Below are 20,361 nucleotides of genomic sequence, written 5' to 3' on the forward strand. Positions count from 1 at the left end.
CCAATCCATGTGCTATAGTGCCGACCACCTACTCTTGCTCATATATTCTTCTATTGTATCTTGGTGTGATTGGCACCCTTCATGGTAATGCTCTATGGAATGGTAAATGCCCCCATGCCTGCTTTATTAGCTGTAATGATGTGGTACTATACTTGCAGAATCTCCCTCTTGATGTCCCTTTTCAATCTCCTCTTATTTTTGCTCCAGTCTTGGTAATGGTGATCCAGCTTCCATATCTCAAGCACTCATAATTCCAAAGTGTTTGCAAAGGGGTTCCCAAAAGTGGTGGGCAGTCAGATAAGGGCATGGGTCTGCTTATAGAGGGGCAGCTTCCATAGAGTAGCTCTTGCATTTTAGTACAATATTGATGGACAAAACAATACTCTTTTTAGTCTTCCTGTTTATATACTGAAACCGTTTTGTGCAATAAAGTAAAGTCAACAATCAATGTGTATTGGCTCTATACCTATGAATTACCTAATTTTTAACTTTTATTCTAGGTTTGTATTCCTTTGGCCTTTTTAAAGATCGACTTTTCCACTTAAAAGACAATTTCACAAGTATACTGATGGATTCCTTAGAGCCATATGTGATTTCTTACAACAAACCAGTTATTGAGATATGGGACAGAAAAACTATGAAGATTGTCTCCAATGTTAACAGCGTAAACTTGACAAAGCTTGTAATATTGACCTCCAGTCATGTAAAAGGTGGTGATTTTTTTTCTTTTTTTTTTTTTTTTTTTTTTTTTTTTTTTTTTTAGAGAAGTCTAGTAAAACCTTTATTGGCCTGGGTTTGTTGCAAGCAAACTTTATTTGTATTTATTTTTTATATTAAGGCATTCGATCTGCATGTAATGGTGGCTGTAGGTCAGAAGAGATCTGTGTGCCTGGCACCGAAGAAGTCATACACTGTCTGTGTCCAGATGACCAAGATAGCTGCTCTGATAGTAAGTTCACAGGACTTCAGAACATTCTTCTGGTGTAAAGAGCATAAAAATCCTTGGCTCTTGATGATAGAGAAGGGGGGGGGGGGGGAAACTTGCATATGGTGTGAAACAATTTGGGCAACAAAACAAAGAATAATGCTACCTCCTATTGTCCTAAATATATAGCTAATTATGTACCTCAGCCAACCCATTGATTTGCATCTTTTACCAAGATCACAATATGGCTTAAAGAATCTTCTTAATGTCAAGCTCCAGGGTCTATATTGCATTATTTTGGCTGATTCACATTTCCTCAGAGCAGTGAGACCAGTTCACCGGCAGTTTCTTTTAAAGGCAATATGTCATCAAAGGACCTGTTATTTTTTTTTATTTTTTATTTTCCCTTAAGCAGAAAAACTTTAAATGGGCACTGTCAGATACAAAACTTGTAAGTTGTACATCTTGGCAAAATCTTAACCTTTGTAATGTAATTCATAAAAGAATGGCTTATAAATGTGGTGAGCCACCGGTGTTATGGCGGGACCACGAGGTGTAGCGGTGTAGGTAGCAGGGCCAAATGGTGGTAACCCCTAGTGTTAGTGACACCAGGATGTAGTTGTATGGTGTAGGGTACCACCGACAACCAATCATAAACAGCATATAGTAAAGGAGTCCAAAGTAGAGTTTTGATGCAACTGGAACTTTACTGTAGAAGGCAAAAGTCTTTACAAATGGCCAACTTCCACAGAGGTGACAGGACACAGGGAACATCTCAGGCTTGCTTGGACCTGTAGTTGCAATAATTGCATAACTTGATGTGACTGCATACTTCTAGGCTTTGGCCTAGCTGTAATAGACATGTACAGGACTTGTGCGTGCTTTTTGGTCCAGGAGATAAGAGTGATGGAACAAGAGACAGAATATGGAGCCTACAGACTCTTATATATCAGGGGGCTGGACTAAAAGCCCATTGGTTGCTGGTTGCCTGGTTACCTGGGTATATCATGTGATAACATATCACATGACCATAGGAAGGTCCTATACAGGGTAAACATCCTAATAACCTTTTGTATATATCTTACATTCACTCTACAATACTTATAATAGATGTACAACACAAATGGAGAAACTCAGCTGCACATCTACCATTTGTATTTTGATCTACTTGCTTCTCAGCATAATTTCAAAAACAGGTTTAGTATACCTTTTGATCAAAAGGTACAAGCCCACTCTTCACATCAAGGCCACCTAGTCAGAGTGGGTCCCTAACCTGACACTGCCGGCAACCACTGCATCAGACACCATGCCCACGGGGAGCGACCCAGTGGCCAGGCAGCCCCACTGCTGCCCAACCAAGCCCCTGGCTTTGGGCCACTCCACCCCACAGACAAAGCCCCACAGAAACAATGGCCACCACGGAGAACCACACCAGTGTGAAACCTACCATGTGCTCACTGCCAGGGGGCTGGGAGAATGGTAGGAGGAAACCCCCATGCAGCCTCCTGCTAACTAAAAATGCCTGGGCCGAATGGGTGGAGCGGAGTGCTGGCCATGGAAGAAGGGAGAGACTACAAATGTACAACACAAAGAAACACAGCCACGCATCCACCATTTATATTTTGATCTACTTTAGTTTTTGAAATTATGCTTAGAAGCAAGTAGATCAAAATACAAATAGATCAAAATTATAAATTACAACACAAATGGACAAACAGCTGCACATCGCAGCTGTTTGTCCATTTGTGTTGTAATTTATAATAGATGTACATACTTAATATACTAGACAATACCATAACAATGACTCACGGGGACTTGATGGGACAGGAGAGAGCACAGAGGAATGCGATCAGACAGAGCACAGATGTGCTAGCTCACCCTCACTTACTGGACTCTGTCCATGCCTGTGCTTCAGCTTGGACAAAGCCAAGTTCTATAGAAAGCACATTTTCTCATGAAGTACATTAGAAGTTAGCTTTGCCAAGATATAAATAATGTTTAAATCTGACAGTGCAAATTTAATGTAAGTCCCCCCCCCACCCCATTTTATTATCTAATAAAACCTGAAATCTTGGCTTCATTTCAGGCTTAGTGGTACAAAAACTAAGAATTCCTGTTCTTTACAGATCACTTGACTGCAATTTCTCTCTCATTAGACAGGGTGACTGTAATGAGGGTGTCATAACCCCCTGCGCGCCCCCCCCCCCCCAAACTTGTAGGTACATTTTCAGGCATTAACATCCCGATTACCTGCTGACTACCCCACCTGATATTTCAAAGGGCTATATCATCTAAATAAATCAAACAATTACTAAATAAAATTATGCTGAAGGCTATGGCCAATAACCCTAGTATACAAGGGTTCCAGATTGTTACTGGATAACAATACCGTCTCAACCACATTACCACCATGTAATGACTTAACGCAAAAATGCTACTGAATAAAATCCACTTTACAAAGACCAATAGTCGCCCCATACAGTGAGCATATAATAGTAGATACCAACTGTACACACACTGCAGGCCATAAGGGATCAGTTAAATTCAGTGACTTACAGGTGATGTCCTCATTGTTTGTCATGAACGTTTACTTTTCTTACCCATCTGGCCTGGGGCATCTTGAAGACTTCTCCCAGTCACAACTAGTCTTCACAGAATCCTGTAAACATTTTAGGCTCCTCGCTTCCACAAAATAAACCTTATTTTTACTGTCTCCATGTCTTTTATCCCACACGGTTACCCTTGGCCCCCCTTCTTACCCTGACTGCCTCTGCCCCCTTCCGGTTTCCAATCAGAGTCTGGAGTTTGAAAAATGCCAACATATTTACAATTTTTTTTCCACAGCTTAGAGCCGTTGTAAAAGACAAAATATGGGTAAAAGCAACTGCCTGTTCTTGAGCACTACTTAAAGCGTTACTTTTCTTTGCACCAGGTTTCACAACTTTGATCGTGAGTTAATTGGGAAGCAGGCGCATTGTGCCTCGCTGGCCCGTCAAGAGATCTGCACATTTTTCTGCATAAGTCTAGGCACAGAAATAGACTGATCTTTCTTTCAGTCCTGACCATGGAGTCGAGGCAGACTGGCCAGGGAGAACAAATTTTGACTAACTTTTTTTTTTTCCCCCTCTTCCCTTTTTGTTAAAGGCAATTTTAGTTTTAATGTAAACAAGATAGCCTTCATTATTTGCCTTTTTATTGTCTTTGTATATCTGTGTGGTTTCTCAGTTACACCTGGTTTATAAATTGTCTGACAGGCGATACCCCTTTGCAAGAAAATGCTGCTTCAGAGACTTTAACTTGTCAATGGGCCTTTCTTCCATGTCGGGATGGAAAGGAATGTGTGTCTACGGAATATTTTTGTGATGGTGAGAAGGATTGCTTTGATGAGTCTGATGAGGAGAACTGCACAAAACTTTGTGGAAATGAAGGTAAGAAAAGGTTGCTGAATTATGTTTGCATTGCTCTTCAGTCTTATGAAAGTGAGAGGTGGGTGGACCTAATCCCGTACTGCACTTGAATATGTAAATACAAAACATAATTATAGGTGGTAGTGCTATGCAGTTGTGTACCCATATATAATTTTTTGATACTTAGTCTCATAATTGTTCTAATGGCAAAAAACACTCAATGTAGGACATTATACACTGTAACTTCTATGGACTGCTAAATATAGGAAGTCTTTCTGGTATGCACCTGCATCCTGAAAGTGGGATGGCTGGGTGCCAAATTTATCAAAACCTAGCCTTTTTGTTTGCATATAGCACTGGAAATTTGCCAGGCTTGTTTGCAGACCTTCACCTTGTAACTTAAGTGTCCAATGTAAAAAATAATTACTGCTCTTAAGAAAATGACTTGGGCTAAGCTCACATCTAAGTCAGAGCTCCATTAAAAGTCAGTCTGTTCATGGCCGGTCTGGCTTTCATCTTTTCCTTCACTCAAAGCCTGCTATTTTGAGTAGGTGAGTCTGCACCCCTGTACGGAGCTCTGCCACAGATGTGACCATAGCACTATGCATGCCAGAGAATTCAGCTTCTTAATTTTTCTTTTTTCCTCTCAAGGCACTTTTCGATGTGTAACTGGTACAAAATGTATAGAGGATAGACATCGCTGTGATGGTGTGCCTGATTGTTCTGATGGTTCTGATGAGCAAAATTGCTGGAGCCCATCAGAAAGCTGCGCCTTCTGGTGTGACAGGAACAATCGTTGTCTTCCTCAGAGCTCTGTATGTGATGGAAAACCAGACTGCCTTGATGAGTCGGATGAGCAAGGCTGTGGTAAGACAATATGTTTGTTTTTTTTTTTTTTTTTTCTTACAGAAGATAGAATGACACTATACTTATGAGACTCTATTCTTGTTTTCAGAACGGTTTGATAAATGGTCAACCTTTCTGTAAAAAGCCTGTCTGCATTAGACACCTATGGCTAAATTCTCCATTCTCTTAATGTATCTTTAGGGGAGGGGGGAGGGAATTCCTTCCAGACGCCAAATTTGTAAATCCTGGCTCAATGGTCTATCCCCATAAATATAGTGTTTACTGACAGTATAATTGCAAAAAAAAATTTCCCTCGACTGGATTGAAAGGCATAAGAAACTACACTTTTTAAAAGTGATCCCTCAACAATATTAATAATTTCTGGGAGGACCATTGTATGTTGACTCCTAACTCTATGGGAAAACTGGTAATTGGTTCCTGATCCCATGAAATGGGCAAGGGGTGATGTTGGTATTTAAGGAGCATATAGGGGCACTATAAGGGGCTGATGTTGAGGTCATACTTAAGTTTATGGGGCAGAAGTCGGCGTATACAGTGTGTATACAGTACTGACTTCCGCCTCATCATACTGTACAGTATTGCATAAGAGACTGGGGGTAAAAACTGTTTCTATACCTTTCCATGGACTCTTCCCCAGGATCAGGAAACCAGAGTACAAAAGGAAGAGCCCTCATCCATTGCCTCAGTGGTTTCCTGGGAGTAGGCTCAGGTCTAGAAATGCCAGGGTGAAACATTAGGATATTACTGTTGAGAGATGGGAAGCCAAGAGCACCCTCAGTGGTGTAGTTTTGCATGCTCTTAGTTTGAATCTCCTGCCCCCTCGGCTCTCCCTGTATTCTGCTAATGCCAAAGCCTGCTCGGCATTTGGGCAATTGCCACAGTTCTGCCCGGGTCACATACCTCTGGCCAGGGAGGGAGAAGCAACTGGTAAGCTGATAATGCATGCTGCAGGGAAGGTCCGGGTGGCCTCTGTGTACTCACGTGGGAAGCCAGATGGCCGCAGTGATGTTGGAGGCAGAGCTATGGCAGTTAGGAGGAGGTTGCTGGTTCTTTACAGTAGAATGTATAAAAAGAGGTATTTTGCTGCTGCTCTGCCTCCATTAATCCTGTACGGACGCAGCCCATTTTGACCTTAAGGGAGCAGCCGTTTTTGCAAATCTGACCGGTCACTTTATGCATTAATAACTCTGGCATGCATTAACTTATGAATTTGTTTCATAGATTGTCACGATAGTCTACTTTGTTAGTGGTAAAAAAAAAAAATTTGGGGGGTGAAAAATTAAAAATTTCATGAAATGTGGAAAATTTTGTGGTAAACTTGGGGGAATAAAGGCTTGTGGGGTGTAGGGTAGTTAGGGTGTTGCTGTTCAGAATAATAAAGGGTGCTGTTAACCCTTTTCACTCGTGACGCCAGGGTGAGGTTAAATACTGTAATCCTGATAGGCCTATCGCCACCCTTCCCAAGAGCAATAGGTGAATGTAGTATAAAGGATTGTCCACAACCACTGTTAACTGAAAACTTGAAGAAACTTTTACTGAAGAAATTTCTGTACATGCAGCCATAGTAACAGTCCAGAGAACAGTCTCTATAGATATAGCTGAGCAGCGACTGACAGTTGGATGGGATCAGATAAGCTCAATTTGGCTTCTCAGAGATTTTGTAGCATAGATCCGCTGGATTTAGGGGTGCGTTTATGTCCAGTGATCTTGGGGGGAATTGCTTACTATAACCACTTTGATATAGGCCGAGGTCTTTGGTGCCCGCAATTTGGGCTTTCTTGATCTTGAGCAGGTCTTGGCAATTTGGCTTCTCAGACTTTGTAGCATAGATCTGCTGGATTTAGGGGTGCGTTTAGGTCCAGTGATCCTGCGGAGAGTAGCGGGGAATTGCTTAGTATAACCGCTTTGATATAGGCCGAGGCCGCAAGGCATGATCGATACATTCTATACATCCTGACAAAATCTGAGTAAACATTAACCCCTTAAGGACTGGGGGTTTTTCCGTTTTTTGCATTTTCGTTTTTTGCTCCTTGCCTTTAAAAAAAATCATAACTCTTTCAATTTTGCACCTAAAAATCCATATGATGGCTTATTTTTTGTGCCACCAATTCTACTTTGTAATGTCAGTCATTTTGCCCAAAAATCTACGGTGAAACTGAAAAAAAAATCATTGTGCGACAAAATTGAAGAAAAAAACGCAGTTTTGTAACTTTTGGGGGGCTTCCGTTTCTACGTAGTACATTTTTCGGTAAAAATGACACCTTTTCTTTATTCTGTAGGTCCATACGATTAAAATGATACCCTACTTATATATGTTTGATTTTGTCGGACTTCTGGAAAAAATCATAACTACATGCAGGAAAATTAATACGTTTAAAATTGTCATCTTCTGACCCCCTATAACTTTTTTTTATTTTTCCGTGTACGGGGCGGTTCGAGGGCTCATTTTTTGCGCAGTGATCTGAAGTTTAACGGTACCATTTTTGCATTGATGGGACTTATTGATCGCTTTTTATTCATTTTTAAATGATATAAAAAGTGACCAAAAATGCACTATTTTGGACTTTGGAATTTTTTTGCGCGCACGCCATTGACCGAGCGGTTTAATTAATGATATATTTTTATAATTCGGACATTTCCGCACGCGGTGATACCACATGTTTTTATTTTTATTTTATTTTAAAAGGGGGTGATTCAAACTTTTAATAGGGGAGGAGTTAAATGATCTTTATTCCCTTTTTTTTTTTTAATTTTTTTTTTGCAACGATTCTGCCACATGACTGCTCAGGCCTGGATCTCAGGCACTGAGCAGTCATTCGGTGATCGGACAGCGAGGAGGCAGGAAGGGGCCCTCCCGCTGTCCTGTCAGCCGCGGCTATCCCGAACAGCCAGACTGAGCTAGCCGGCCACTTTCGGTTTCGCTATTAGAGGCGGGTCCCGGCTTCACTATGACGCCGGGCCCGCCGCGATATGACGCGGGGTTACTGTGTAACCCCACGTTATATCAGGAGAGCAGGACCAAGGGCGTTCCTGTACGCCCTTGGTCCTTAAGAGGTTAAAGGAGAACTACGGGATTGAAAAATGTATCCCCTATCCTAAGGATAGGGGATACGTTTCGGGTCGCGGGGGTCCGACCGCCTGGGCCCCCCCGATCTCCCGTATGGGACCGCAGCTCTCTGCATAGAGCGCGAGGGTCGACCACCGCACGAGGCGGCGGCTGACGCGCGCCCTCCATTTACTGCTATGGGAGAGCCGAAGTGCTGCCTTCAGCAATTTTCGGCTCTCCCATAGCAGTGTATGGAGGGGGCGTGTCGGCCGCTGCTTCGTGCGGTGGTCAGCACGCCCTCTCTAACCAGACAGCCGGGGCCCCGTACAGGAGATTGCGGGGGGGCAACAGTGGTCGGACCCCCCCCCCCGCGATCTGAAACTTATCCCCTATCCTTAGGATAGGGGATACATTTTTCAATCCCGTAGTTCTCCTTTAAACACCTTTTATACTTGTTACTCTGACTAGCACCCTGACTAGACAATTATGAAGTTATCAAGACATTTTGAAGCTTACTATACATTGATGAAGCTATCTAACCTTTAGTTTCTAGCTCATTAGACATTTTTATAGCTCTCTATACACTTGAGGCTAACCAGACATTTATGCAGTTCTCTTGATATTTATGAAGCTCACTAGATGGTTATAGACAGCTCTTTATAACCTTTAGTCTCAAGCTGTCTAGACCTTTTTGAAATCTCACCACATTTTCTTTTGCCTCGAGGAGTCACCTGTTAGTACACAGAAGGGTATATTGACCTGCCTGAGGCTCTCTACAATAAAGTTAGCTACTAGGGTCTATCGGCTACACGCTACTTACCCCTAGTACACAACAGTATAACCTTACCTAGGTTACCTTATAGAAATAAGTTTTTCACTTTTTAGCTCGCAAGAGCACCTACTGGCCAGGTAGAGCATCTCACACACATAATAAAAAGAGAAAAGGATTACTAACAGTGGCAGGAATTGGACGTCAATAGGCTACAATTCCTAAAGTGTTTCTTGAGTGAGACTAAGGTAGTACATTTAAGTGAGCAGTTTAAGATACTACGTGTGAAAGTACTGCTTAATAGTTAGTCTTGCTATCTTAAGGTTAGTTGTATTTGATGACAGGTGCTAGCGATTGGCGACTGGAATGCTACTCTTGGAGGAGCCGGGAGAGTCACCTATCTAGCAACTACTAAAACACCTTTTTAGTATTTTTATACATTTGTATGTACCTGTATACAAGAATTATAGCTTCTAGCGGACATTTTTCGTGTACAACACTGACTTTTTTTTATGTACACAGACACAAAGCTATTTCTGAGTACAAGAACCATATACATTTTTATTATACAGATCTACACATTAACATTCCAAGGTTCAGGCGCATACACCTGATAAGTGCAATTTTTTGCAAGAAATTCTCATAAATAAGGGATATATATACACAAACGGACGTGTAAGGATCTGCAGTCCACCTACACTAGGAATCTGTTTCACGGCTGCTCCAAATCAGCCGGGCACAAAACTTAGGAACCTCCTACTGGCTAGGAGTCTCTTGACCTGATGGTCAGGCACAAAGCTTTATGGTTACGTTGCTGAACTTGGAACTGGAACAGTCTTAGCATAGTCCTGCTAGGCACAATTTTCTTGAACTTGGTTACTGAAAAACAAAAGTGGTTACCAAAGAAAAGCAAGTCATTACTTTACAGTCCTTCAGAAAACATTCTTCCGAACTCTTCTTGTGTCTCCTGTAGACCCCTAGCCCTTCCAACATCAGGGGCTGGCTGGGAGCTAATGTAACTCTCCCACACCACATTGATGAGAGTAGAATGGGTAACAGTGGGATTCAAAGTGACCAGGGGCTTACTGGTCTGGATCCAGGTTGATGCATAAGGTTTTAGCACCATCTCCATGCCAGGAGTGGGCCAAAGCACTTTTGTCGGTATCCTGTAAGCAGGCACTCTCCACATCTGAAGAGGGCCTTGGTACATATGTTGGTACCTGTGCAGGAGGAAAACTCTCATTGCTCCGAGAGGGCCTAGGTTCGGTCTTTGGTGCCCGCAATTTGGGCTTACTTTCTTGATCTTGAGCAGGTCTTGGCAATTTGGCTTCTCAGAGACTTTGTAGCATAGATCTGCTGGATTTAGGGGTGCTTTTAGGTCCAGTGATCTTGCGGAGAGTAGCGGGGAATTGCTTAGTATAACCGCTTTGATATAGGCCGAGGCTGCAAGGCTTTGGCTTAGTAAACGTGCTTGAAAGTTGCGGAGGTCCTACCTCATCCAGAATCGGCAACCCAAGAGAGCGAGTAATGGCCGCTGCTCCCTTATATGGGCAGGGGCTTGCCGTTTTGGATTGGTCCATAACTGTCACCATTGCATTGTGGGTGGACACGTGACTAAAACCACCAAAGGTCCTTTAGAAAACCATAGAGTTCTGAACCTAATCACATGACCCGCAGGTCCTGCCACGCTGAACAGGTAGGCAATTGAATATATACATATTTACTCTTATGTTTATATGAATGTCTATACAAATATGAACGAACTGAGGGGTGACGAGGGGATAACTAAAGGGGGACCCCGAAGCTCCTAGGGACTCTGACTATAGGGACCTCTACAAAGGTACAATATGAAATACAGTACCGGGATGCCACACTTTGCATTTTTTCTCATTTTGAAACACTGCTTGTAAGAAATGGACATGCCAAATTATGTTTGGCATCATAAAATAGACATTTAAAAAAAAAAAACTTTTTGAAGACATTAGAGGGCTTCAAAGTACCGTATTTATCGGCGTATAACACGCACTTTTAAAACTACAATTATAGGCAGAAACCCTGCCTGCGTGTTATACGCCGATAAATCTGCCGGTCACTGATTGAAAGTGGCTGCAGCCCTGGCTGCTTGTTAAAAGATCAGCAGCTCGGCGGCGGCCACTTTAAAACAGTGACCAGCGGCTGCAGCGCGGATTACACCTATCATTGTCCTCCCCCTTTTCCCCGGCTTTTCTCCCCTGCTTATTTGTAAATTTAACCTCACCTGGCCGTGCTCTGGCAGGCTCAGATTCAGGCTGCGGGTCTTTCGGGGCTGCGTGGCCAGTAAAGCATTCAAAGTGTGCCGAGTGACGATCCCTGCCGGCTCTTCTGTGTGACGTCAGGGACGGCACTCATCATTCCCTGCAGCTGCAGTGGGTAAAAGTGACCTGATGCAGCGCAGAAGAGGAGCTGGCAGGGATCGTCACTCGGTATACTTTCAATCCAGACGAGGTCAAATAAAATTTTAAAAAAGCAGGGGAGAAATCAAGGTGAAAGAGGGAGGACAATCATAAGACACAGATAATCTGGGGGGGGGGGGAGAATCACAGAAGCACAGGGGGATCACTAAAAGGAAATGAGGCACAGGGAGATCACTAAGGGAAAATGTGGCACAGGGAGATCACTAAGGGGAAATGAGGCACAGGGGAATCACAAATCATAGGGGCAAATGAGGCACGAGGTAAATGATGAGCCACAGGGGGATGGGGGGCGTGTTGTAGCACAGGGGTTGATAAAGGGGAAGGAATGATGTGGCACAAGGGGGGGCAGACTGAGGTGCAGGAAAATTATGTGGCAAATGGGGGGAATGATGTTACATTAAGTTCAGATCTTCAAAGTGATTTAATTTACATTTATTTATTTTTTTACTCAAATTTTCCTGTTAAAATGAGGGTGCGTGTTATACACCAGTGTGTTATATGCCGATAAATACGGTATAGCAGCAATTTTCAAACTTTTCATAAATCTGAATTTTTCAGTTTGAGGTGGATTTGAGGGGCCTTTCTGTGAGAAATCCCCCATAAATGAACCAATTATTGAAACTCCACCCATTAAAGTATTCAAAATGACATTCCAAAAGCTTAACCCTTTAAGTGTTTCACAGGAATAGCAGCAAAGTAGAGGAGAAAACAACTCAATCTCCATTTTATTTTATCTTGTAGCCCCATTTTTTTTTTGTTGTCATTTTTGCAAGGGCTAAAAGGAGAAAATTAAACCCCACTGGCATTTGACAGACTTTTGGAACAGTGGACTGTGCAAATTAAATTTTTTCATTTTCACGGACCCCTGTTTAAAAAAATCTGTCAGATACCCGTGGGGTGGAAATGCACACTGCACCCCTTATTACATTCCTTCAAGGGTGTAGTTTCCAAAATGGGGTCACGTGGATTTATTTTTTTTCCACAGGGATGGCAACTCAGATGTGCAAATGACCAATTTAGGCCTCAAATGTGCATGGTGCTCTCACTCCTGAGCCATGTTATGCGCCCACAGAGCATTTTATGTCCGTATGGGGTATTTCCGTACTCGGAAATTTTACAAATGTTGGGGGTCTTTTATCCCCTATGAAAAAAGTTGGACTACACCAGAATGTTAGTGTAAAAAATTAAATTTTTTTAATTGCCCCATAAATAACATTTTCATAAGAGATGAAAGGAGAAAAAGCCCCCCCCCCCCCAAAAAAAAAAAATTTGTAACACAATTTCTCCAGAGTACAGAAATGCCCCATATGTGGCACTAAACTGTTGCCTTGAAATATGACAGGACTCCGGAGTGAGAGAGACTAAGGGATTTGCATACCCTACTGCAGGGTTTTCCAAACGGGGTGCCTCCGGCTGTTACAACAGCACAACTCCCAGCATGCCCGGCCAGTGAATGACTGTTCGGCAATGCTGGGAGTTATTTTGCACCAGCTGGAGGCTCTGTTTTGGAAACAGTGGCATACGAGGCCTTTTTCATTTTTATGGGGGACATGCTTGGAGTTGTAGTTATATGCATCCAGCTATTGGAGAACTAAAACAACCAGCATGCCTTTTGACAGTGCATGCTGACAGTTGTAGTTATGCAATAGCTGGAGGCACACTTGATTAAAAAGTGCCTCTAGCTGTTGCATAACTACAACTCCCAGCATGCCCTTTGGCTGTTCGCACATGCTGGAAATTGTAGTTATGCAACCGCTAGAGGCACTTTTCAATCAAAAAATGTGCCTCCAGCTATTGCATAACTACAACTCCCAGCATGCACGGGCAGTCAAAGGCATGCTGGTTGTTGTATTTATTCGCATGCAGCTATTGGAGAACAACTCCAAGCATGCCCTTTGGTTCTGTGCATGCTGGGAGTTGTAGTTATGCTGGAGACGCACTTTTTGCTTGAAAAAAGGCCCTAAACTGTTGCCTAACTTCCAGCATGGACTGCTAAAGGGCATTTTGGGAGTTGTAGTTATGCATAAGCTGGAGGCACACAACTATAACTCACAGCATGCCATTTGACTTTACGCACATGCTGGGAGTTGTAGTTATGCAACAGCTGGAGGCAAAAAAGTGCCACCATCTGTTGCATAACTACAACTCCCAGCATGCATGGACAGCCAAAGGGTATGCTGGGAGTTGAAGTTGTATGACGACTCCCAGCATGTCATTAACTGTGCATTCTGGGAGTTGTACTAATGCAACAGCAGGAGGCACACAGGACTCTCCTCCTGCTGTTGTCTCCAGAGTCCATTCACACTGCTGGAGCTGCCGCTGCCTCCAGACCCGCCGCCACCTAAGGTGATCACGGAATGCAGCACCGTAAATATACGGCGCGAAGTGTCGCTTAGCATTGCCATAAATTTACTCCGCTAGTACTAAAGGGTTTAAGTGTGCTTAATAGCAATCTAGCTAAGAGTTTCCGGGGGGTACTAATCCAATGACTGAGTTCAAAAGCAAAGACAGTCAAGCCTTCTGCCACAAACCCAAGCACAGCACTGAAGGGTCAACTGAGTGTGCCAATTTATATTATGGAGTATCCTGATTGTAGCTTTGGTTAATTTAATAGGATGAGGTGGTCAAGAAAGTGACTAAAAGGTGAATAACTAATGTAGCACTTATAAATCTAGTCTAGCTATTACGACAAGCCTAATTGTGCAGAGTGTATAGGCAGAGGGATTACTGCGAGGTCCCCTAATTTCTGACGTCTGTACAGGAGATGGTGAGGAAAGATTACAGCTGCTCTAAAGGGAATGTCACATCTGTTAATACATAAAAATGTTATATTACATTTTATTTGTGGTGTGCCACGTGGGTGCGATGAGGTGTATGGGGCAGATGTTGTTAACCCTAAATGTTCGTGACACCAGGGCATGGTTTTCCTAAGTAACCACCCGAAGGTAGTTCCACTATCCCTAGGTTAGGCAGGGCAATAATCAAAGACCAGGTTAGGGTTAACAGTAGCTTTACTGAGGTAGACAGATGGTAAGTCTTTACAGCTAGGCCTGGATCACCAGAGAGGTGGCCAGTAACACAGGGGAGCTTGCAGTGACTTTGACTGAGAGACTTTAGCACAGCCACGCTGACTATAATGGACTTGACTTGAATGACAGCAGACAGAAATGACTTGACTTACTGGCATGTGGCTGTAGGTTAGGCTTGAGGCCTACAGGTGTGCTGGACACTGGCTCTGTCTGGACTGAACTTGACCTCAGCAGAAAATGTGGTAGAGAGATTGTAATAACTCCCCCTCTTATAAAGGGGGGGGGGGCTGAGCAAGGAGCCCATAGGTCACCTGGTTAGCTGGTGCTCTCTGGGTAACAAACATGTGAATTGAACATGTGACCACATTATCATGTGACTAACTCAAAGGTCCTTTATACATATAACACTATGGGGGAGCCCCTAGGACACAGAGGGACTCAAACAGACAGGGCTCAAGCACTGTATGGGACTATATCCTGTACTGGGACATCACATATTTAATGATTGAAATGTAAAATATTTTACACAAAGGGCTGCCATTACCTAGAGCCTCTGTGATGTTACTTAATGGCACCTTCACAGATGCTCTACAGCAGAGGTTCTTAATCTTGTATATATTTTTTTTGTTTCAGTCCCCCTTGACAGCCCAAGGGGGGGTGATTTTCAACTTATTGTGTCAAGTTAACTTTGGGGGGGGGGGGGTTTATTTGCAATGGTTTTGGTGTCACTGCCTTTGTTAAAATAAGCTCAAACTGAAAAAAAATCTGACTGCACGGCACTTAGTGTGGTCTGGGATTGCTTAGATTTTTATTTTTGGAAAGGCATTTGTGCCCAAAATGTGCAAAAACTTGAAAGGCTGCAGTTGGTGAATTTGTGACCACTGCACTTTCCAGCTTAAAAATTTACTGAAATAGACTGAGCATTTTCTGGTGTGCCAAATCAGAAATCAGTGACTGCTTAAGAACTGCGACAAATCACAGCCAAAAAAGCTGTCCAAATAGCTTGATAAATCTTCCGGAACCGTCCCTTTTATTTTCTTGCAGAGACAAATAAGGCAGGTGGAAAAACTTTTTGTAGGGACAGTGGACTGATGTATCAATATAAGGTCCTTTAGAAGTTTCCTCATGGTCTCTAACAATTAGGAATAGTATGTCCTTTTCTTGGACTTTTCACTTCAGCTATACCTGCAGTACCTTGGGCTCAATTAAATGCAGATAAAACTCTTTGGAGCGTGGGATGGTTCTCAATCAGACTTGAACTGAAGGATCGATCTGTCCCCAGAAGTAGTTACTTAAGTTGGTGGTAGGATAAAAACCATTTGACCAGAGGGCTGGATTGGAGAGTTCATCAGCCCTTAGCAGCCTCTACTGATGCCAGTCCTTGAGGTTGGTGTTCACATGGGATCTAAGAACTTCCTGGGTGCTTGGGAAGAGGAAGTTCAATGTCAATCTTCAAATGAAAAAGAACTGTTTACAAGTTCTTCAGGCTCTTCAGACAGTAGGAGCAGGTCTTCAATGGAGACCTAGCAAATATCCATTTATGCAGTTTACCTGAAGGGAGAGTTGAATGTAAGAGCGGATTATCTGTTGTGTGCTTCTATTAGAGTACCACCTGAATCCGGGCCTTATGGGGAAGCCTCAGACCTTTTTCCCACAAGACACCACTTTCCCCAGCAGACAGGGTTCAAGAAAGAGGACGAAGCAAAGGTCATCCTGGTTGCTCTTTTGGTCACGCAGAGCATGATACTACTGTGTTTTGAACTTGTGGGTCCTCCTGGACCCATCTCAAGGCCCAGTATATCATGTGGATGCACGCCACCTACATCTAATTGCCTGACATATAAAAAGCTGACACTTAGTAAAAGGGTTATCCAATGCTGTCAATTCCACACTGCAGGCAGCAGAAAACCGGTCATAGCCAAAACTTATTATTTTCAGATTTGGAATACATTTTCTCAATATTGTCTATTTATTTTCTGCAAAAAAGGCTTAGAAAAAGGGTTAGACAGAAACTCTAAAGGTTCGGGAGTTTGCTTTGGGAGCCTTGTTTAGCCATACGTTAGTGGATCTCTTTGGATAGGAAGGTTTTTCAGGTTAGTTAAGAGACTATATTTGGGTGAAGTCATCAAAACTCTTCCTTCAGGATTTTACTGTGGTCCTCAACTAATTATGTAGAGAAACTTTTGAGCCAACTTCCATTTCTTTCAAGAATTTAGTACTGAAAACTGCCCTGCTAGTTGCTATCACTTCAGCACATAGAGTAGGGGAGCTGGCAGCTCTGACATGCTTGAACCCTTCTCAGAATTTTGGGGCCTTACAAAGCCTTTTGTTTACTTTTTTCAGTTCTCCCAAGATGTAGTATTTTGCTGGCTGTTAAGAGGCATGTCTGAGATTTGAGACTTTTTTTTTTTTTTTTTTTTTTTTTTTTTGTACAAACTTCTGGTCCAAACAGAGGAGAGAAGGCCAAAGGAGGTTCTATTTCTATTCCAAACATAAGACAGAAAGCCTGCTGGCCTTAAATTTCCTCTTGATATCAGGGTTCATTCGATCTGCAAACTTGGTCAGCCCAAGAGGATGCAATTGCTCAGTGGCCAATTGGCTGTCTCTGCATACTTTACTTCTGTCACTACAGACTGGATGTTGGCTCTGTCTTTTAGCCATAAGGTCCCTAAGGTTATCTCGTGCAAGTCCTTCTTTATTTCTGTCCACTGGTGCTGTTATGAGGTGGAAAGCCGCGAATTGTTTCCTCAGTAATGACAGCACCACTGTGGTAGCCTAGTACGGGAGGTGTTACCCCGCACCCTTGCTGCCCTGTCAGGCCGCCTCCCTAGTGTCCCCTGTACCTCCTTGCATCTGTCCCCCCATGTAAATGTTTCTAATGTATTATACCATGTAATGTGTTCAGAATGCATTGTCACTTTAAGACTGTTACATGTGACTTGTCATGTGATTATTACCCAGGAGGTACCAGTGACCAGGTGATCCCAGGGGTGACCTATGGACTTCCTGCTAGTCTCTCCCCCCCCCCCCCCCCCTATAAGCCCTGGGTGGAGCTAGCTCTTTAAGTCTTTGAGGTAAAGTTGAGTCCTGGAGTGTGTCCAGAGTCATAGGAGGCCTCAAGTCCAGTCTACAGCCACAAGTAAGCCACAGTCTCAGTATTATCAGTCAAGTCAATGTGGCCTGCATTAAAATGACCCAATCTACTAAAAGTTCCAGCAAGCCCTTAAGGTCTGAGTCACTGGTCACCTCATGGGCCTGGCTGAACTGTATAGACTTTACCATCTGTCTACCCTCAGTAAAGCTATCGTTATCCGTAACTTGGTGTCGGAGTCATTATTGCCCCCATGCCTAGCCCAGGATCTAGCGGTATACCTTCGGGTGGTATCGAGGATAAACCATGCCCTGGCGTCTCGAATACAAGGGGGTTAATGCCATCTGCACCTAGGGTAATTCCATCTGCCCTTTGCATCACACCCTTTACCACAACTACATATTTCAACCCTTTGTTTTTTCTGTGCACTGGTGTGGTACTCGGGTGTTGCAGTGTTATCTTGGCATTGGTTAGTGTGTTTTGTAGTAACCAGTGGGATGGCTCTTCTTTGGTCTCTGTAAGAATGGCGGACTGTTCCTTTTGTACTCTAGGTTTCTTGTCCCTAGGTTACAAGATATTCAACATGCAATAGTTTTTCCTGGAAAATTGTTACTTGAAACCATGTTGAACATGCATTGCTACAGGTTTGTAAAATGAGTGGATGGCTGCATTACTTGTCCAGAGTGGGCATTTTAATGGTAAAATACCTGTAGTATTGAAGTATATGCATTGATTAGCTGTCTAGTAGTGCCTCAGTGCAGTGCTGAAATATACAAGGACATGCTTTATCTGTAATATTTATGCAGCCATATTTTATTTTAACTTTCCATTCTAACGTCTAAATCTCCTGCACGGAACTCAAGCATCTATAAAAGTAACAGGCATAGAATCCAGTATCTTAAGACAGCAAATGGAAAGCACAAGATTGATTTTAATGTGAAGGCATCCCAATCACACTGGTAAATTGAATCTTTGCTTTTAGGGCCTAAGGAATGTAGCCCTGGCAAGTTCAAATGCACAGATGGACAATGTATTCCATATAGCATGCGCTGTGATGGAGACAATGACTGTGATGATCATTCAGATGAAGCAAACTGCACAATTGCTAAACCTGTGCACTGCCAAAGTGGGGATTTCAGGTGTCACAGTGGAGAATGTATCCTGGAAGTATGGAAATGTGATGATGCCAAAGACTGCAAGGATGGAAGTGATGAAAAGGTAGGTTGATGCATACTTGCATCAGTGTTTTTACCCACTTTTTTTGTTAAAATACGGGTAAACGGGTGTGTTGTACTCCTGGCTCTCCATAAGGTACAGGTACCCCGTATCGATTTTTATCTTTAGTCCTATGTGAAGCTAGCTGGAAAGCCTAAAACTATTAAAATGGATATGCAATCTGATTGCAACTTTAACTCTTAAAACCTAGAAAGAAATGTGTGGAGGGAAAGTCTGCTTACTGCTATCATTCAGAGGCCTTTAATACCTTAAATAAGCAATGTGATTGGTTGCTATGGGCAACTGTGCCACTCTTCTACATGTTTTAAACCTCTGAGGGAGATTTATAAAGTAAAGGGCATCAAACCATCCCATGTGCACAATGTGGCAAATTCACAAGGCCAACTCTGGGACCCCAATGATCCAGGGCCTCTTTTTGGTAGCTGGAGGTGGTCAGGGAGCTGAAACAGCCCAAGTTTTTTATTAAAAAGAAACACTTCTGTAGGATGTGTATAAATCACTCATGGCATATCCTACAGGATGCCATAAATGTGTCAGATGAGTGCCTTAAACCCCAACATATGTCAATGTCCTAATAGCCACCCATAAAGGCTTTTGTGTCACATGGGCAGTGACTGCATGTTGAGCATGCTCGGAGTAGTCTGCAGTCTTCAGTCAATGGAGAGTAAGGCCCTGGCTGTAAAGATCATGCAGGGCATATACCAGGACAGTTCTATGCATGGCGATATTAAAGCTAAAACAAAAATGAATTGGCTTTTTATAAGTAATCATTCCTCCTGTTTTTTCTTTTCTGTTTTAGGACTGTAAATTGGAGAAGGTACCTTGTGAGAAAAACCAATGGGCTTGTGCAAGTGAAGATCAATGTATCCCATCTTTCTGGAGATGTGATGGAAAGGAGGACTGCAGAGATGGCAGTGATGAAGTTGGATGTAACTAGCTTACTTTTCATTCCAAATGAACTGTCGAACAGTAAAGTCCCATGTGGTGGTGAAAAATTAGGAAATATATAGTTATTTGGGTCTTATTGGCTGTACAATGGATCAAAAAAATACTGGGAAACATTTCCTATTACAAATACTTTATGTGTTGAAGCAATTGCAAGGTTGTTTCCTCAATGACAGATATAGCAAGAACATAACTATATTAACGAGAAACCGACAGCGTGTTCATCCGCACTAAACCCAATAAAAGGGGTTATAGTGCTGCTGGTGAACAAGATTACAAGGGGGGGGGGGTGTAACACGCCTGAATTCAGTCATGTTCTGGAGATACAGGGTATGATATCTGGCTAGGTAATCTGGAAATGGCAGAGTTTGTAAAATGTATCCGGCACAGCCAACTTCCCTGCTTCTGTCCTCAATCTAAGGGAAATGTTGTACCACATTGTTGCTCCCATCACCAGTAACTTTAGGTTCTGAACAATAGATGGTTTTCTGTTTTATTATATAAAATGAATAGTTTTAAAACGTGTGCATTTTTGCACTTACTCCAGTATCTTGTTTACTTTGTCTCAGAAATGACCCTGTAAAACTAGAATT

General features: G+C 42.8%; 1 protein-coding gene across 1 annotated transcript in view; it reads left to right on the forward strand.

Annotated features, from left to right (window-relative positions):
- The window catches only part of LOC130357522 (low-density lipoprotein receptor-related protein 2-like), an 88,440-nt gene that overhangs the window by 29,798 nt on the left and 38,281 nt on the right, over positions 1-20,361 (forward strand). Inside the window, exons 15-20 of the mRNA XM_056560249.1 lie at positions 501-710; positions 839-949; positions 4,180-4,353; positions 4,984-5,199; positions 18,570-18,805; positions 19,623-19,752. Coding sequence (XP_056416224.1) covers positions 501-710; positions 839-949; positions 4,180-4,353; positions 4,984-5,199; positions 18,570-18,805; positions 19,623-19,752 — 1,077 coding nt within the window. The remainder of the gene's footprint in view (positions 1-500; positions 711-838; positions 950-4,179; positions 4,354-4,983; positions 5,200-18,569; positions 18,806-19,622; positions 19,753-20,361) is intronic.

Source organism: Hyla sarda, chromosome 1 (genome assembly GCF_029499605.1).
Source record: "Hyla sarda isolate aHylSar1 chromosome 1, aHylSar1.hap1, whole genome shotgun sequence".
In the NCBI taxonomy this organism is placed as follows: Eukaryota; Metazoa; Chordata; class Amphibia; order Anura; family Hylidae; genus Hyla; species Hyla sarda.